Source organism: Takifugu rubripes, chromosome 17, assembly GCF_901000725.2.
Source record: "Takifugu rubripes chromosome 17, fTakRub1.2, whole genome shotgun sequence".
NCBI classification, from domain to species: Eukaryota; Metazoa; Chordata; class Actinopteri; order Tetraodontiformes; family Tetraodontidae; genus Takifugu; species Takifugu rubripes.
The window spans coordinates 16,115,451-16,134,913 of NC_042301.1; the positions used below are offsets into that span (position 1 = coordinate 16,115,451).

The following is a 19,463-nucleotide window of genomic DNA, read 5'->3' on the forward strand; positions in this document are numbered from 1 at the left end:
ACTTCACCCGCTGTTCTCACCCCCTGAGCCAAGTCGGAGATCGACAGGATGGTCGTGCGTGTGGGAGGAGGGCGCCAGGATGAATGCCTCTGCTATATGTCACCGCACGCTAGGGGGGTCGACTCAGCCCGCTCCTTTGAAGGAGATCCCTTTTTTCCCTCTGTGTCTCTTCTTGGGTCTCCTCTGCCTTTGCCCCCCCCCCCCCCCATCGAGTTCCCCACAGCACGTGCACGGCAAACCATGACAGGAGACGGTTCCACACGTCCCACCCTGATTCCAGGAGTGGGTGTGCGTTCCTCAAAGGGAAGGGGGGGTCCCCCTCTGTGGCGGCGCCGCGCGCGTCTCAGCCCACGACCAGTGTGGGTGGAATAGAAATGACGTGAGTGTGGGAGGAAGAGCGGAGAGAGAGGAGGGGTGAGCACAGAGGCAGAGCCGAGAGGAGCCGAGCAGGGGGAGGAGTAGGGGGAGAGACGCAGAGGGGACGGGGCGGCTCGCCACACTGACACTGCGCTGCCGTTTGGACATTTCAGGAGCGTCCAGCTCTGCCGCTTCGTGCCCGCGCGCGCACGCACACACACACACACACACGCGTGTGCGCGTTTACCATCCGATGGCAGCGCGTGCTGGAGGACCTTCTCTTACGCGGTGTTGAGGATTACTTATCTCTTCTTTCATGGAGCGGCAAAGTTTGCGCACGGACACAGAGACGGCCGCCGACCCAGTAAGTTACCCCGTGGACGTGCCCCCCCCCCCCGCGAGTGATGCTGCAGCCTGGACGGGTCCGCCGGCCACTCACAGCGTGCCGCCTGTTTGTCGTGACCGTTTTGAACCTGCACGGCTGGAACAGAGGGCACCTCAAAATGCTGCAAGTCCACTTATTCTCAGCGCTACTCAACATTAACGCCGTGTTTTTGTCCATTTTATGTCGGCGCTCTTTGGTCTTTTAATCCCCCAACACAGTTGCATAGTTAAGATTGAAATGAATGAAATGCCTTGAAACTTTTTCCAAGGTCTGTTTGGATTTGTTGAGCTGAAAGAGAATCGCTTGAGTCTTGGATTTAACTCCACAAACATTGTTCTTTAGGTATTAATATAAAGTTGCTTTGATGTCTTATCAAACAGAAGTTCTGTAGGCGGTTGATGGGTTCAAAAATGTGTTTGACGCATTTAAATAGGTCAGCAATGAGGCATTTATGTGTGCATCAACATTTTAAATGAAGTTTTCCTGTAATTTAAAACAGCAGTGAGAGAGAAAAAAGGCCCGGCGACCCCTTTGACCTTTAACACACGGTAATAAAAAAACCGAATTCACATCCTAAAAATACGAGGAGCAGCACACACATTTCTTGTTCTGTGCGGACATGAATCGGTGCTCCTCGTGATATCCCCTGGGAGCAGGGTCCACTGGGGCAGGAACATCAGATGATGCTCCTGTATGCAAAGCTCATGAGGAGGCCAGAAGTCACACCAGATGTAGCTCTTCTGTTAAAAGAGTTTTTTTTTTTCCGTCTCCAGATGGGTCCGTTAAACAGTGCAACACAATCAAACAGTGTTGTGATGAAACAGTGGCCACACTGTGTGTGTTTATTTGAAAAGAGCGGAGAATTAGCTCAGGAGTCTGAGGAGGCTGTTTGCTACAGCTCTAAGGCCTTTTGTTAAACATTACATATATTTATATTTGTTTTATTATTGTTGTTTTTTTCCAATTTTGCACACTCAAGACTACCTCCCCTCCTTTTTTCCTTTTTGGTTTAAGTCACTTTGATTTTCATTATTATTATATTCAATATTCCTCTTACTACTTATGCAGTTTTTGGCACAAAACACGTGTAACGATATTGAAAAGAAGCATCTTAAGATGTGATTTTGGTAACAATTAGCAGCCTATTCTCATGTCTTTAATGCAAATCTGACCGCCCTAACCTTTGGGAAGTGACTTGTCATGACCTCAGTGGCACACAACTTTCCTTTTTAAATGTTTTTTTTTTTTGCACACGTGTGTTCCTGACCTGATGACCGGATCATTGAGCGCCTGTCCAGCTTTATTACATATTAATGCTGCCACATATCTCATTATACAGTAACGCCCCCCCCCTTCTGGCTCTGTCAGTACCGCGCTACTGTCAGCAGAGGGCGCTGTTGGTTTTCATAGAATCGTAACAGGCGAGAGATTTTTGAAAACTAGTTCCTGTATATTGTTTTAATTGGCAATTTTATTCTTTATAAAACCCTGTCTCACTCATGTACTTTGTTTTGGATTTGTTTTAATATACTCTTCTTTATTTTTCTCTGTAAGAAATATTTGTTAACGCTAAACAGGCATTATGAATCATGAAAGTGCTGAACTCATTGTTATTAATTGGGCGACAAATTAGTGACTAGAACTGGTTTATGGAGATAATTGGGCTGCAGGTTTAATATACAGTGTCATTACAGGAGTGAACAAGAAACAATAAGTTGTTGAGAAAGGAAAATCGAAAATAGGCTGTTCCGTCAGGGTCTGTGCACAGCTGTGTTGGGCTGCTGCACCTCAAATCCGTCATTAGAAGGGAGATTTGGGCTGTGTGAGACTTCTGCCCCCCCCCCCCCCCCCCGTGGGTAAGATGGAGCCAGCCTTGTCTTTCCCGGCCTCATAGATGTCAGAATATTTATTACAGTATTGAGCCAAATTGTTGAGAAGGTTTCTGATTATTCTAAAAAGTCTTTATTTTGAAGCACTAATTCATTTGGTGTTTTATTAGATTTATGTCTCGAGATAACTAGTAAGTGGTCACTAGTTACTAGTTCGGATTGTATTGATTTTGAGCCTGAAACACACAATTCTTTTTTATTACATTCATTCTTAAAACATTCTTTACCTCCTCATCAGAAGAAGGCTTCCACATTTTTAGACACATTTAATCAACTCAGCTGAAGCAGCCAAGAGCTCAACATGAAGGACCCATTCAGTGTTAAAGCTCATTCTCTCTGCCCCCTCGTGTGTGTGTGTGTGTGTGTGTGTGTGTGTGTGTGTGTGTGTGTTGTCAGAGAGGAGGATTAGAACCAGAGCTATCCCTGAGGTTGCTATGATACAAGGAGAGGAAGGTTAACAAATAACTTTGCCAACAATAAGCTACTGTACTATATATTATTTAAACCCTACATGTTTTCCTGACACGGAGGTTCTGTGGAAGCATCTCCCCCTCTATCAACGGGCTTTTCCTTTGTTTTCCCCCATAAGTTGGAACAGATACAGCAAAGCTTTCAAATGGTTTTAATGGGCAGAGATGATTTAAATCGGGTAGAGCTTCCTCCTCTTATGTAACTCTCCCTCAGAAGGTTTAAACGGCCAATTTGTCTTTGCTTTTTCCACAAGTAAAAACAATCATTTACTTCTATGCCCATAATAATCAGCCTAAAAATAAATAATTACCATCACCTCTCGTCATCACTGGTGTCCCGGGATGCAACAAGTGGAACAAAACTGTTTTCAATAAATTCTGTATGTGCAACTAAAGAAGAATTTGCCTGAGTGCAGCTGTTGACGCCAGTAAAATGGAAACGCTTGAGCTTTATTGCTGTCTGTAAACGGAGCACACAGAGCCAAATATGGTCTTCCAGCAAGCTTCACATTTTGATATTTACGTGTGTGGCAGCCAAACAAAAGCCCATCCAGTGGCGGGTTCTGTGAGGGACCCCGGAGGTTTGGATCTGTCTGTGCGGAGTCTGTACGGCCTCTGCAGCACCTTTCAGACATTTCTCAGGCCTAAAAATCCCGGAATAGATCCGGCAGAGTGGGACAAAAAGCTGCTGTCGCGGTGAATGACGTAGGTTCAAACCCCAAACTCCTGTCTGCTGTCTCTGTTGGAGGAAGTGCGCTCCCGACTCCAGTCGTTAGCAGGAACTGCTGAAACGATTACGGATGCTTCCCAACCATCCTTGCGGTGCCTCAGTGTTATTGTACAGCAGGCAGGAGGATAAATCACTTTACTCCAGGCTTCTATTTTTGTAGGCGGAATCCCAAACCTGCAGTATTACTCAGTGATCAGATCATAAAATACGCTGTACATATTTACATCCCGGGAGTTTCCGGGTGCCGGGATGAATCGATTCCTTAGTTCTGGAGTCAAACCAGGGACCTCCTCTCAGGATGTGTGTTCAGGTCGCGCTACAGTGAGATTCTGCAGACTGTTGTGTAAAAAAACCAGACTGTGGATCAAGAAACTGTGACAAAAGCTGCTTCTCCCAAACAGGAAATTAGGCAGACCTGGGCCGCAGCCCCGAGGCCACACGGACAAACGCAGTGCATGTGTTTGCGCTTGTGCATGTGCAGGATGTGCCTTCTTTTTCTAACTTCTTCTCTCTCGCCGGTGAACGTGACCACGCTAAATCCTGCCTCACCCTGGTTTGAACGGAGATGCGGGAGGAGCCGTGCCGCCGTGTGATTGGCAGACTCGCGTTTAGTCCCTCCCCCCTCCCGTTAGTGGGGGCGTGTCTCTGTGGAAACGGTGCGAGAGAATGGAACTGCCTACTCAGACTGATGGCACACTGTGTGGAGGGTAGAGAGTTGTGAGAAGAGTTTGGAAAGTTTGGTGTCCGGTTGAGGACGGATGGGTGGCGGACATGCCGGGGCACGGTTCCATGTCAGCCAGCCTTCTGCGGAACCGTCCCTCCCCTGAGAGCCCCTGAAGAAGCTTGGTAGCCCCAGATGAAGGTGATTTGTGTGGTTGAGACATGTAGATCACGGAGCCGGCCGGTCCCCTCCTGTGTGAGAGGAGAGCAGGATGAGCCTCAGGAAGAGGCTCTCTTTCAAGCGGGTCTGGAACTTTAATACAGTAGGTAACGCGCACGCTCACCAAACACAACCAAGAAGGGGCTTGTTTTCTCACGTCCAGACAGGATGGGACAGGACAAATGGGCATGAATGAGGACAAGAGAGGGACAGAGACGGCCCAGAACAAGCTGTCCCGCCTAATGTGGTAATTAAAGCAGCGCAGTGCCGCCAGGCCAGGAAAGTGTGTGAAGAAGGTGAGACCACCTGAGAAGGCATGCGGGGGGGGTATGGCTTGTGTTTACACCCCCGCGCGTGCACGTGCGTCTACGCCATCGAGCAGCCAAGTAAAACAGACACTCAGCCTCTGAGTCCCATCTCCTCTGTGCCTCCATTGTATGGAAACACACACTATCTGCATTCCTTTCTCCCTCTCAGGGGTGGATATTGATTGTTCCCTGTGTTGCTGGGAACAAGGCTTTTGTCCCAGAATTCCACAGATGTTTCAGTACGTTTCCTTCTAAAATTTAACCCAGCTGATTCGATTTGATGGTCGAAGCCAAATTACCTTTTCGTGTTTCATTTCTCTCCGTGTTTAAATTAGGATTTTGCCTCCGCGGTTGTCCTTATTTGACTCGGGCTCAGACGAACGCGGTGAATTTCGCTCGCTCGCCTCGTCTCGTCTAAAGCTACGGGGATTTACGGTTTCCAGCCCTGGCGCTGTGACTCGGCGCCATCAATGGCTGCTACTATTCACCTCACATTCGAAGGTAAACACGCGCACGCACCGGGGCTGCTGGCCCAACAGCTTCCTCCTCAGCTGGAAGTGCGAGCACGTGCTGTTTGTTCACGCACGCGTTCGGGAAATCTGGGTTGTGATTTCCAAGTCACCTTCTCAGGGCGGCGTGTGTGTGTCAGTTGTTGGCGTTGAGGCGTGGCCGCGCCCAGAAACCTCTCCCATGTTTCCCAGCTCGGTCCAAAGGTGGCAGTTGCAGCAGCGGTGATGGAGCCAGAAGTTCCTGTGGCACCAACAGTCTTGTCTTTGTGTACGTGAGTGTGTAAGCACTTGTGTGTGCGTGGTTGAGTGTGTATAGTATCCCTGCCACGGATGGATTCATCCTGTTTTAGCAGAGCTCTTTTTCTAAGAATCCTCTACCAAATAAATCTTCCCACACAGACAAGGAGCTCGTTATTACTAAAACGCTTACGAATCACCTCTAAATAATATTGTACAGCCGAACATTGAGTCACTGTGCTGTGATGATATCATAAATGAACAAAGACAGACTTTGACTGCGTGGCCTGTCATAAGGTTTAGCTCTGGAGCAGAATTCCAAAGGCTTCGTATCCACAACTTTCTGCAGAAGCCTCCCAGCATCTGCTTTTCCCCCCATACTGTGTAATCGTAGGGTCACATGACCGCACTGGTCAACATCTCCTATCTGACCTCGTCCTCACTGGCGTAATTATTTCATTTTTACAAGTAGGGCCTTATTTTTTTGATCACTTTGCTGTTAAAACCCCATAATCTTAACAAAAGCATCACAGGGCTCTAATGTAGCGAATCAGATATAAGATTTAAGAGTTAACATGTAGAAACCCCCAAGTATTCCCCATGGCCTGTCAGGAATGACCATGATCTGCCAGGAGAGGGGGGCGGAAAACCTCTGGAATTACTGGATATGTACAGCAAGCAAAAGGAAAAGGAGAGAATGTGATGGTAAAAGAAAGAATGGGAGGAAGGTTGTCTGGGGGGGGACGGTTGGGGAGGGAATGAAAATAGGTTAGAGGGAGAAAACGAGAGGAGGGGGGATTTGGGGCCCCGGTTGGGGCCAAAGGATAGTCTGGAAGTGATCATCTCACGGCAGAATGAGGAATAAGCAGGCACATACGTTGATAAATGCACAGGAATGACATGAAACACCCCTAAAGAATGTCAACCACATGTTTACATCCGTGCAGAATACGCATCAAACAGGCCGAATTTATTAAGTGTGTATGATTGGTTTTTATTTTTATGATTCATCCCAAACTCTCCCGAGGCAAAGTTCTTGTAAAAGTGTTTGTGGACGTGTAACGATCAGACTAAAGCTGCATCAAGATTAGAAAAAGAATCTTGATTCCAACTGTTCGGTGACCTCGTGGTGACCCCGGAAGCATCCAGCCATCCAGGAGACTCCGTGGTGATCAATAACGAGATCATTCCGATGCCAGGGTGCAGCTCAGACGAGACTCACGGATCCCAGCAGCTCAGAGCTTCCAGCAGACGCTGCAGATGTTGGTTCGGTGGATTCTCTTCTCTTTTTTTCTCTTTCATTTCCCCTCTCCCCATTTGTCCGCTCCTTTAAGATTTGAAGGATTGGGTCGCTCTCCTTTCAGAGCTCTCTACATCTCAGATGTCTGAGCGGAATGATCTCATCCCAGCTCAGTAGGTCGGGAATGGAAGGGGCGGAGATGTGTGTTTTGTACAAATGCCAGGGAAGGAGGCTGTAACCTCCAGACAAATGAGGTTTAAACAGCGGCGCTGCCTGGACGACCCCGAAAAGTCAGGCTGAAGCTGCCACACACACACACACACACACACACACACACACACACACACACACACACACACGCTTTTTAAAGGTTTTCTCACCTGCCTGTGATTTTGAGGGGGCAGGGATGCCCTCATATAAGTCTCCTTTTCACCTCTACACACACACACACACACACACACACACACACACACACACACACACACACACACAGACAGCGTGAGGACCCACCCCTCCGGAGGTTTTCTTGCAGAGCCAGTTCAGGGATGATTCCACCCACACACACGAGACAAAAGGTGTGGGTGCACCTCTGACTGTTCTAATGATGTGAAAGTGTTTATGAGTGTGTGTGTGTGTGTGTGTGTGTGTGTGAGTGACTGATCATGGGTCATATCCCGTCGGTGTCTGTCTGTGTTGTGAGTCCGCGTCCAGACAGCTCCTGTCTGTGTTGCTGTCCCCCGTGTGATGAGGGACGTTCCTAATCCATGTCTTTCTGTGTTTCCATACAGTCTGCCGCGGTCTCCGACGGAGGTGAGTCACATTTCCAATCATCTCTCTCTCAGAAGATCCCTTATCTATCCATCTTTTTGGATGTAATACCTGCTCGCTGCTGTCAGCTCCTTCCATCAGCTTTTGGTGGATTTTATGGGGGTGAAACTGACCCGGCATGAATTTCCAGAATTCCCAGACTTAAAGGAAGGAGCGTCTCCTGCCCCACCTCAGCCTGCTGTGCCAAGGTCTGCTGACTAATCTAAAAATAGTCCCCAATCTACCGACACGCTGAGACACATAGGATGGGGGCGGGACAATGAGCATAACTGTAGTCTCGTTAAATATGCGAAAATCCATTTCTATTATAAGTATTTTCAATTGAAAGGTGCGTATTGGGTTCATCTGTGGCGTCAAACTTGGTTAGAGACAGAAGATCTCATTCTGGCTGCAGTTTAACATGTCTGAGCAGTAAAGAAAGGGTCTCGATTGGGGGGGGGGGGGCTGGAGCTTTAGCATGTGGAGGAGGTGTCAGAACCAAGAGGAGGTGAGAAATTTAACAAAAGTGCCAGACAGGTTTTCAGTCAGCACCAAAGTGTTTCAGCTCTGCGCTTCATCGGGTTCTGTTGCTGGAGCTGGCAGGTCTGCTCCAGCCCCCCCCCACACTGCCACCTACGCTCGCAGCGCATCCTGCTGGAGAGTGGCGTCTGGGGGGGGCGGTCCGGTGTTAGGTGTTAGGTCAGCCGGGTAGAGGCCCAGAAATACTGTAATGAGGTCTGAATTCAGCTGAATTTAGGCCCAGATGAACAAATACTCAACTAACTTGAGTATTTTCTATACTGTTTAATTCTATAGAACTTGATCACATTTTATTCTACTTTCACCACACGTCATTTGCAGAAATACCAATATGTATTTAAAAAACTACATTTATTGCGTGTAGTCTTATTCACACACACTCCTACAGTACGTATAGTACAGTTTCTTTAGGCTTAATCATTTGATCCCCATATTTTATACGTTTTTATGCCTCAGGAACATATTTTCAGGATGTTTGCAAGTCAAAGGTCAGGTTCTCATATGTCAAGTCCCAACGGACGGATAAAAACAGTGTGTGTTATCTGTCATTACAGCATTTTAGTGTCCACGGTCGCACGTTCAGGGAGTGTGTGAAGCAGAAAAGACAAGTCGCGTTTGTCCGTTGCTTCTGACAGTGTGTGTGTGTGTTGCAGCTCCATGAGGACTGCAGACCTCATTAGTGTCAGTCGTGGCCTCCTTTTAACAAGCTCCTCATCAATACTGCAGTTTGTGTCTGTGTGCGCGCGCACGTTTGCCCACCACATACCTATGTGTGCTCTGGCATTTCTGGTTCCCCTCCGTCCTCTAAATTATTCACTATTAGCCTGTGTGTGCTTTTACTGTATCACTTACCTGGAAGCTAATAGGTGTGTGTGTGTGTGTGTGTGTGTGGTGACCTGACTCGCTGTGGTTCCTCTGGTTGCTCATCACTAGCAACCACTCCCTGTCTGCTCCTCCTCCTGTTATTCCTTCCCACCTGCCTTCCTCTTATGTGGTTCTCAGTTTTGTGTGTGTGTGTGTGTGTCTGGCAGGGGGGCGTTGTATGTGTGTGTGTGTGTGGTGTTCCATGTTCTGGACTGCGCGTTTGACCGTGAGGTCTGGACGTTGTGAGTCACCCTGACGGGGTGAGTATGGATGGAGGGGCTTGGTTACCCCTCAGGACCCGATACCTGCCGCGCTGGCACCACACTGGCTCCTATCAGCTCCACCCAGGTGAGCGGGAGGCGGACCTGGGTCCAGAAGTGAGGCCCGGGGCGCCCGGTCATATTAACACCCACCACGGCAGCTGTGTCCGGGTTCAGGTGGGGGTTTTATGGAGGTGCGCTTCAACGTGCGTGGGCTGAGAAGCCAAATGCTTGTTTTCTTCGTTATTTATTTAGCTGTTATTGAGACTTAACGTCTCTCGCCGAGCTTTAATGAGGCCTTTGTGAAACATAGTTATCAGGAATGTGAGTGTTGGTTTTGCCGCTCGAGCTGTCCGAAGATAAAAAAGTGTGTTTGGATGCAATAATTTCGGCTGATAGATTGGTCAGATTGTGGTCGTGCAAATGATTCTTTAACGTTTATTTTAAGGGCTGGAAGTGATGCGGCTTTTTGTTGTTGATGTCACAGTTCCACCTTTTATTACGTGATTTATGTTTGGCAGACAAAGATGAAAAGATAATTGGCGGAATCAAGCTGACAGCAGACGACTTCTGTGATTCTGAAGCAGCTTCGGAGCCTTTTCGGGTGTCGGGATTCGCACTATTAATAGTGAATCTTCCAGCTTCAACATTGGCTGCAGGCTGCACGCTGTTCTTTCAGTTTATTTGTGTCGTCTCAGCCACCTGACAGAAGACGCCCTCGTTATGACTGTCCCTGTGTTTTCCTTCATCTAATCACACCAGCCCACTCTCAGTCCTTCAGGCCCCGAGCTGCCAGAACTTTGAATATTCTCCATTTTTCTTCCTGCAAGCTCATCGGAACATTCGGGAAATGAACTCGGATACAGAGATGAGAAAATAAAAGGGTATTTTAGACACACTGACAGTCAGCACTTGTGGGAATGGAGAGAGTTGCTGTAGGGACACTAAAAAGGAAAAAAACTCACCAGTTTACCTGTTTGGTCTCTTTTTGAAGCTTTCAAGAGTCCATTTCCTTGGATCCCCCCAAAAAGGTGCGAAAAGAGAGGAAGTGAACTAAAGAGAGGAAGTCGGGTGACACAGCAGAGGTGGAGAAAGCTGGAAAATCTCTGATGGGCAGAAGTGAAGGCGCTCATGTGTTGGAGCATCGTTGTGGAAAAAGTTTATCGTATTGACTCCATATATATTATTTTTCCTGGGATCGTTGCACCGATAAAACCGTTCGGCCACTTAATTAGAACACCTGATAAAGACTATCTTTTACACCCATAATCGATGTTGAACATTAAAGCATCGTAGTTCTAACATTGGGCCGGGGCGAGGACAGCCTGTGTGTGTGTGTGTGTGTGTGGGGTGTTTCTCCACCTCCATCAGCAGGACGGGACACACCTGAGGAGCCCAGGTGCTCACAATGCTGCTGAGAGCAGCGCCTTCAGGTGAAGCCGGGGGAAACGCTCCGATGACACTTTGGTTTCATTAAAACGTCACGTCAAGCTCGGACATTGGGAGACGATTCCTCGAGCCTGAAACGCTTAATTGTGGCGCGTGTGTGCAACAGAACTCAACAGCGTGGAGCTGCAGGGCTGCAGCAGCGACAACAGCCTGAACAGCAATGCCAGCCTCCCCAGCGTCCAGAGCCACCGGCGCCACACCGAGAGGAGAGTGGCGAGCTGGGCCGTCAGCTTCGAGAGGCTGCTGCAGGACCCCGTGGGCATCCGCTACTTCTCGGTAGGGCAGCGGCGCCCGGCTGGCGCTGCTATCGCTAGCTGACAGCGTGGCCGCGCTCCTCCTGATCCTCGTGTAACTCTTGTGCTGCAGGAGTTCCTGAAGAAAGAGTTTAGCGAGGAGAATATCCTGTTTTGGCAGGCCTGCGAGTTCTTCAGCCACGTCCCCGAGAATGACAAGAAGCAGGTAGGCGACTTCCTGATCCTCGCCAGAGCGTTCCATAAAGATGACGGATGGTCACGAGCGCGATCGATTTTTTTCCTCATTAATCTTTCTTCCACTTCCTCCAGCTCTCTCAACGCGCCAGAGAAATCTACAACAGCTTCCTGTCCAGCAAAGCCACCACGCCGGTCAACATCGACAGCCAGGCTCAGCTGGCCGACGACATCCTCAACGCGCCGCGGCCGGACATGTTCAAGGAGCAGCAGCTGCAGGTAGCAGAGCAGCGCACGACGCCCTCGACGTTCCCCGCTGTGCTCGCCGCTCGCTCCTGCCGCTCGTATGATGCCTCCTCCCTCGCCGTCCGCGCTCGCTTCCGGTTAAAAGGTGGCGTCCTGCCGGGTACGCCGCAGCTCTCCGCCCTTTTTATCAAGTGCCTTGCGACTCAGGTGACTTGTGTGGACTTGGGACAGCTCGGTGTCCCATCATGCCTTTCACCTCTGTCAGCGGGAGCAGCGGCGAGCGTGCACGACGGCAATGCCGCGCTCGTGTACGGTCGAAGGGGCGGCAGCAAATGTTCGTCTGCGTTTGCCTGCCGGCATCAGACGTGTAGTTTTCCATAAATGTGCGTGTGGAGGAGGGCGGAAGATGGCCGACGTTGATAAGAGTCACGGGGCTGGAGGAGTTCCTTAATATGGCCCTTTGTTCCAGCACATCAAAAAAAGGACGCTTGTTAAACGGTGGAACACACGGAGCATGAGATGAGTTTTTTGGGAACGCCTTGGGGCTGTTTCAAAGCTTCCGGCACTTCATGCTCTTCACACCTTCATTTCATTGCTTCGAATTTCAGACGAGCAGTTTTGGATCTGGAAGCTAACGAGCAGCTCATTAGCCGCGGCTGTCAGGAAACATCACCTCTTCACCTTTGTCTCTCCTAAAGATCTATAACCTGATGAAGTTCGACAGCTACACGCGGTTCCTCAAGTCGCTCCTGTACCAGGAGTGCATGCTGGCGGAGGTGGAGAGCAGGCCTCTGCCAGACCCCTACCATATTCCCAGTAGCCCCACGTCCAAGCACAGCACCACAGGATCGGACCGCTCCAACCTCTCCACACCCAAGAAGGTAACACGGCTGAGGGATGAATTCCGCTTTAAATGAGCAAACGCAGGATTTTCCTGCGGATACTAGCTCGCTGAGTTCTTTGTTCCCTCTTCTTATCGTCTTTTTCCTTCACAGGAGGACAAAAAGAGCAAGTCGGGCAGGTCACTGAATGATGACGGTCGAGACGATTCCGGGGACCGGAGGAAAGGCATGTTCTTCTCCTGGTCCCGGAACAGGAGTTTCGGCAAAGGCCCCAAAAAGCGAGAGCTGACCGACTTCAACTACAGTCAGTCGCCTCCGAGTTCCTCACTTTTCAAAAAGGTCTCGTCAGAACTAAATGTCTCGTTTTGGTTTTTTCCCCCTCGCTCCTGCAGATTTTTCCGCTATCAACGGTCGCCGTGAGTCCCAGGGTTCGCTGTCCTCAGGAGCCAGTTTGGAGCTGGGGACATCAGGGTCAGGGAAAACTGAGGTGGGTCTATCAGCAGGGCCTCCCAGGAACCATTGCGTCAGCATGAATCTGTATTTTTTTCTTTTAATCTTTCCCCTCTTCCTCTTCCTCTGATTTATTTAAAAGCAAATCCAATCCAAAAAACGACTCCTCTTCCTGCCAGCCCCCCATGTCATTGTCTCTGCTCACTATCTCCTCTCCCCTTCCTGTCTGCTGTCTCCTCCTTTAGGGCGACGCGTCCCGCGGAGCTGCGTCAGCAGAGCGCGGAGGGGGCAGCGCCCCCTTGAGGCAGTGCAACATAAGCTTACCGGACGGCTCGTGTTGCTCGGTCCCTCTGAGGGCCGGCGTGACCATCAGGGACCTGCTGACGGGGCTCTGCGAGAAACTCTGCATAAACCTGGCAGCCGTAGACCTCTTCCTGATCGGAGGGGAGAAGGTACCGCATCACATGTGCCGAGTCGGTAAACCTTTGTAGCGTATTCAGGAGAAAGGTCTATTCCTTAATAAGACTATAATTAAATACTACTGGCTGGAAATATGTAATTCACAATAGAAAGCTGCTCTTATTATAAGCAATTTTAAAGTAATGGAGTGCGAACATGTCCAGTATCTTCAGTTGCGATGCTAAAATATCTACTTAAAGAGATTATAGGTACAAAAGGTTCGAGATATGTCGTCTTTAAAGTGGTGGTGCACTGATACCAGGGGTGTTTCCACATGTGGCTCATTAACTGGCAGCTTCATTACCAGTGAGCTTAATCATCATCTGTGCGCCACCGTCCGTTTCAGCCACTTGTTTTGGATCAGGACTGCATGACGCTGTGCTCCCGGGACCTGAGGCTAGAAAAACGGACCCTGTTCAGGTACCGTGCGCTGATCCGCTGTTGTGCTGCTAACGTGGGATCCCAAAAGCATTCGTTGTGGGTTCTTCTTTCCTAGACTCGACCTGGTCCCCATAAACCGTTCAGTGGGCCTAAAGGCAAAGCCCACGAAGCCAGTGACCGAGGTCCTCAGGCCTGTGGTGGCCAAATACGGCCTGCACCTCTCAGACTTGGTGGCACGCATTGTGAGCCCGCCCCCGCTCTATTCTGGCAGCCTGTGGAGGGAGATGAGAACAGAAACTCATCACACACGTCCGTCTTTCCCGCAGAGCGGCGAGCTGGAGCCGTTGGATCTGGGTCTTCCCATATCTAACCTGGACGGATTACGGGTCGTTTTAGATGCAGCCGAACACGCCCCCTCGAAAGGTAACGTGCTAAACGCGCTTGGCTAACGCGCTTCGCTAGGTTGGCGGTCATGTGACCTCTCCATGTGACCTCTCCATGTGACCTCTCCCTTACACTGCGCAGACAGACAGAAGGTGGTCCCGTCCACGAGCAGAAGCCAAGCGACAACAGTAAGACCGCTGCCACATTATTCCCTGTCGTTCCTCCGGCTGTACGATGTTTGTAACCCACCGAGCGTCTCCCGTCCCTGGTTCAACGTGTCACGCCACTAAGTGTCTCTCTCGCTCGTCTTCCGCCACCCCTGTTTGTTTGCCATGTGCATCCGAGGTTTGTGTGTGGTACTGGCTGTGTGTTCGTGTTTCTGTGCACTGTTGGCTGTGTCGGAGATCCTCCTCACGCTCTTCGGGCTTCTCATGCTCCATCATTGGGATCTGCCTTTCGGCTGAATGCATCAGCGACTCTTTTCCCGTTTTTTTTATTTTTATTTTTTTCCCTCTGTTACAAACACGGCGGCCGGGCAGGCTCCGCCTCCCTGTGTCTACTTCAAAATTGCCCTGTGGAACCTCTGGTGGCAGTAGCACTTCAGGTCGTTTCTACTTAACCGCTTTATGGGTGACACTAAAAGCCCGGGATTTTCCCACTAGGCTGCTTGGTGCTTCCGCAGCAGCGGCGTGACTGGAGGTGACGGTCGGCCGTCCCAGTGGGTGCTAGCGAGGGTTATTGTGGTTGTTTGAATGGAACGTTTTATTGGAGACACTCCCACTTGTAATTATTGTCCTCCAGACTCAATCCCATCGTGCCCATTACATCTCCATCTGATTGTTCCCATTTGGTGAATCCCGACCTTCCCATCCATCACTAGATGTAGTCTCCCACCTCGTCTTTCCTCGTGCCCGCATTGCACCGTCGTGACTGTCCAGGGCTCTAACGCCCCACTCCGCTCTCCTTCGGCCTCCAGGGGGAGGACAGTCCGTCAGGGAAAGCCGGTTCAGCTCGGCCCAATGAGGAAAATGGCAAGGCTGGGCCCGGCTCTGACACAAGCAGACAGGCCTTTCCCAACCACTCTGTTTCCCTCCATAAGGCTCCGGAAAAACGCAAGCAGAAAAAGATAAATATAGACGAAGCTGAAGGTAAAGACCGAACGACTGCCTCCTCTCTCTTTGTTTTTGTAGCTTTGTTACCGTGACAACACTAATCTGTTTGCACCAAATGCTTCCAATGCTAGCTAGATACACGTAGCACAGTCTCCTCTGCTTGGACTGTATGTAGCTTTGACTTGGCTAACCCATTAATGCGCCCTCCCCTGCATGATTTCCCAATGATACTGACTGTGTTCGAGCTGTCACTGTATTGATGTGCGCGCGCGTGCGTACGTGCGTGTTTGTGCGTGTGCCTTCAGAGTTCTTCGACCTCATATCCAAAGCTCAGAGCAACCGAGCAGACGACCAGCGAGGCCTGCTAAACAAGAGCCACCTGCAGCTCCCGGACTTCCTCCGACTGTCGCCAATTGCGTCCGACCGGGCCGCGCCTCCTCCGTATGACTCCGAGCCCGGCTGCTCCACCCCTCATTCCCGTAACTCCAACAACGGCAGCTTCCCCGGCGGCGGTCGCCGGGGCAACGACAGAGGCGGCGGATGCGGCGGCCACTTGCTCAGTGCGAGCCATCAGTCCCAGAGCTTGGACTCTGCTTTGGGTGGCGACGCCAGGGGAGGGAGGAAGGTCAGACCTCCCGCTCCACCGTTTCCCAGCACCCTCTCGCCCGTCCGCCCGTCCCCGGCTGGTCAGCATCAGCCCCTCCAGGACCCCTTCAGGGGGGAGTCGGTCCAGATGCCGGAGGAGGACGCCCTGTCTGATCTGACTCTGGTGGGAGAGGGGGACATTAACAGCCCCAGCCTGAACTACGTGTCTCCCTCAGCCCTGCAGTGCAAACGCCGACCACAGCAGCACGCAGGTGGGCGGCCAAGCTCAGGTACCTCCCCGGTGTGAACATTAGCTCTTTCCACTCTTCTTCTTCTTTAGGTGTGAGCAGGATTGGAGGAAAAGTCAAATTGAAGATTCTTGTTCTTCTGGCCGAATGATCCTGAATGCATCCAGATCTCCTGCCACTTAATTAAAACGAGCGCAGAGCCACTCGAGTCTCGTAAGAAGTCTGAAATCTAGTGGTGAGGGAGGGTTCAGGGTGATTTGGAGTGGGTGTCTGGGACATGGAGCCTTGACAGAGTCCAGGTGAGACATGTGAGGACAGGAAAGAGGGATGCATTGAGGATCCGACCCGCATGGTTTGTATCTGTGTGACCCTTTGACCTTGCTGTGGTTTCCCTCAACGGAGGCTCCGACACGAGCGAAGAGGAGGAAAGGGCGAGGAACAGTGCCAACCCCCCCACCGTCCTGTGCCCCCCCCCAGCTCCCCCGTGTACAGAACCTAACAAGCACTTTAGCCCACTACAAACAAGACTTTACTCATTTTAAAACATTTTTCATCTTTTTTTTTTCAAAATTTGCGTTGTTTTTTTTGTTTAGAGGAAGAAAAAAAAAAAAAAAGACGAATGGTTCCGAATCTGCGGCGTGCGGCTGCACTTTGACCACGGGCCGCGTATCATTTTAAACAGGCCCGCGAGCGCCGCGCACACCGACGGCGACACCCAAACATGTGCAGCAGTAGCATGACCACACGCGTCCGCGTCAGCTGCTCCGTTACCCCCCCCAACACAGAACCGCCTGTTTCCTCCGCGCTCGCTTCTGGCGTTTCTCGTGCGGATCATAAAGATTCATGTCGGGGTGGGACAGAAGGACGAGGACGCCCCCGGAACAGCTTCCTCTTATTTTATCACAGGCACTCCATTTACGCCACCTTTTTTCCCTCCTCTGCATCAACCGGTTAAAAGTATTTATATATATCGTCGACTTTGTGGAAAGACTTGTTGCTGTAGTCTTTGTTGGAACGCGGCCACGCTGTAAATCCCCGTAAATCCCCGTATATCCCGGCAGAATCGCTCTCCTGTACTGTGTGTAAATAGATGAAATAAATGTTTTAAAGGCTCAGCTCTGCGCAGCCTCTGGTGCCGCCTCCTTTCTTTAACGCCTGCTTTTCTCATGTGAATCTCCTGGAAATTGTTTTCCCCCTCCCGACGGCGTTCACACGCACGCCGCCATGAATGCGACCACTGTTGTGCTGCGCCGTTCATTTTTATCGCCCTGTGGAGAAAACGTCACCACCGCACATTTCCAGGGCACACGCTGGTTATTTAGTGGGGTAAACCATAATCTGACACTAATGAGTCCATTTCTGACACTAAAGACCTCAGTTCTGTGGAATCATTGAATATTAATGCCTTTTTAATGCTTATGTGTCGTCATGCTGGTGCTGCTACCACATTAGCTCTGGTGCTAAGAGCTTAGCTAAGGGCCCGTTTCTTCAGTCCAGGGTTTGACCTCTGACCAGCGCTCCCATAAACGTGCTTAATATTCCTCTCCTTGTCTGTCTTTTGCCTGGTCTGGGTCGCAGGACGAGGCTTTTGTTTAAGAATACAAAGGCTTTTGGGGGGGTTTGGGCATTAGCTATGCAGGGGGCGCCCTCTGCTCGGTGCCTTGTGAGGGGATCTTTGTCCTGCTTGGCTCTTTGATAACTAAAACTAGGTCTTGTTTCCGATGGACAACGTTCTTGTGTCGCACAATGATCTTATTCTGTAGCATTTTTAATTAGAATGACTGTTTCCTCTGGTGATGGGACGCATCCTTAATTCGTTTGTCATGACAGACGACTAAGTGAATATTGACACAGGTGCACAAAGAACTTCCTGTCAGGGTGCCCTTTATGAGTAAGATGGATTTTTTTTTTTTTTTTACTTTTGTGTTCAGATTTTTCTCAAAAATAAGACTTGCAGAGCACAACCTCTGAAGTCGAGGTGAAAGCTTGAACTGGGATGCCTTTAAATCAATTCTGTGATCCTTATTTTCATCCTGCAGCATCCTTTTATTTATTTTTCTGCTGTAATTGACAGGGAAGCCCTCTTCATTAAGCCTGTCTGCCCTGATTATATGAAGAAACTCTTGGCTCAATGGCCGCTGCCAATAAAGATTTCAGACGTCAACACAATTTAAAGATTGGCTTCGAATGGCGCCGCCTGCTGGTGACAGGCGGAATTAAAAGTGGCGGAGAGACCGAATCTTGAACTGGGTCGACCTGAAAAGCACAACAGTGATGGACACCAAACCAGTGTTCCTGTCAGCCCCCAAAAATGAGATGTCTCTGAAATGAATTTGACCAGCGAACAAATTTGACCAGTCTGGAGACAACAAAGGCGTTTTCAGTCACGTCTAATGAGGCAATTTGTGCCTGCACGCGGCCAGATCCTTTAAGCAGAATGCATCCCAGCGCCAGAGTTAATGACGCGTTGACGATATCCCGTCAGTGTTATTCAGGACTGCGCTGGAGTGATGATGGATGGCCCTAAAAGACAGGATGGAGAGTGTGTGTGTGTGTGTGTGTGTGTGTGTGTGTGTGTGTGTGTCCAGCACTTGTTCCACATTGTTTTATCATCTCAATAATATATTTGGAAACGAGGAGATCCTGACGGCCCCTTTAGGCGAGGACACGGTGCGTCCGGAGAGGCGTGTCTGAGCGTTTGATTTAAGCTCTGTTTGCTTTCTTACTGCATGGAGATTTGCAGTGGTGCCGTTTGGTTGCTGCCTGTCGTCTCCTGTTAACAGCCTCTTCTTCCTCAGGTAGAGACGGACAGCGAGGAAGGGGAGGAGGAGGAGGAGGAGGAGGGGGTTGTAGAACGCCCAGCAGACCAACGCCACCCTCTCACCCCACCTCCACTTCTCCCGCGCCCCCGCTTCCTCCGCCACGCCCTCCTCTTCGGTCACGGCGTAAATCCAAGTCTCCTTCCTCTCGCTCCGCCCGCCCGACCCCAAAACGAGCCTTGGATTTGGATCAAATCGGGCCTCCGGCCGGTGCCGGGGGCGGCAGGCGAACCCAGAAAGGGTCCAGGGACCTCTGCCGCTCACAGGACTCGGAGTTGGACTCGAAATGGGAGGACGTGACCCTGGAGCTTCGCTACCGCGGAGGCAGGATGAGGTCGGCCGTGTACCAGACCTCAGACCTGCCCTCCATGGTCACATCCAAGAGGCAGGCGGAGCAGAGCGAGGGTCCGGCCCAGGTGGGTCGGAGTAAGCTGAAAGCCACGTTTGTTTGAGGACGCTTCCGTTGAGCTGCTCCGGCGATGCCGGACCTGCTTGTGTGGCCTCCGAACACGCCCGCCCTGATCCCTCATCCCATTCCAGATGAATGTGGCGGCGCCGCAGCTGTTCCCAGACTCTCTGTTACA

The 19,463-nt window shown here is 50.5% G+C and overlaps 1 protein-coding gene across 4 annotated transcripts in view; it reads left to right on the plus strand.

Moving 5' to 3' along the window:
* The window catches only part of rgs12b (regulator of G protein signaling 12b), a 28,387-nt gene extending 11,212 nt beyond the window's left edge, over positions 1-17,175 (plus strand). For 3 of the 4 annotated variants that reach the window (XM_011612985.2, XM_029850725.1, XM_029850724.1), the window contains exons 6-19: positions 7,794-7,815; positions 11,032-11,201; positions 11,292-11,384; positions 11,489-11,632; positions 12,298-12,480; positions 12,595-12,745; positions 12,834-12,928; positions 13,137-13,343; positions 13,697-13,770; positions 13,847-13,973; positions 14,058-14,154; positions 14,257-14,303; positions 15,092-15,263; positions 15,533-17,175. In XM_011612985.2, coding sequence (XP_011611287.2) covers positions 7,794-7,815; positions 11,032-11,201; positions 11,292-11,384; positions 11,489-11,632; positions 12,298-12,480; positions 12,595-12,745; positions 12,834-12,928; positions 13,137-13,343; positions 13,697-13,770; positions 13,847-13,973; positions 14,058-14,154; positions 14,257-14,303; positions 15,092-15,263; positions 15,533-16,119 — 2,169 coding nt within the window. In that variant the 3' untranslated portion in view covers positions 16,120-17,175. The remainder of the gene's footprint in view (positions 1-7,793; positions 7,816-11,031; positions 11,202-11,291; positions 11,385-11,488; positions 11,633-12,297; positions 12,481-12,594; positions 12,746-12,833; positions 12,929-13,136; positions 13,344-13,696; positions 13,771-13,846; positions 13,974-14,057; positions 14,155-14,256; positions 14,304-15,091; positions 15,264-15,532) is intronic. The other variant, XM_029850726.1, reaches the window with a different exon arrangement.
* The last annotated feature ends 2,288 nt before the right edge of the window (positions 17,176-19,463 follow it).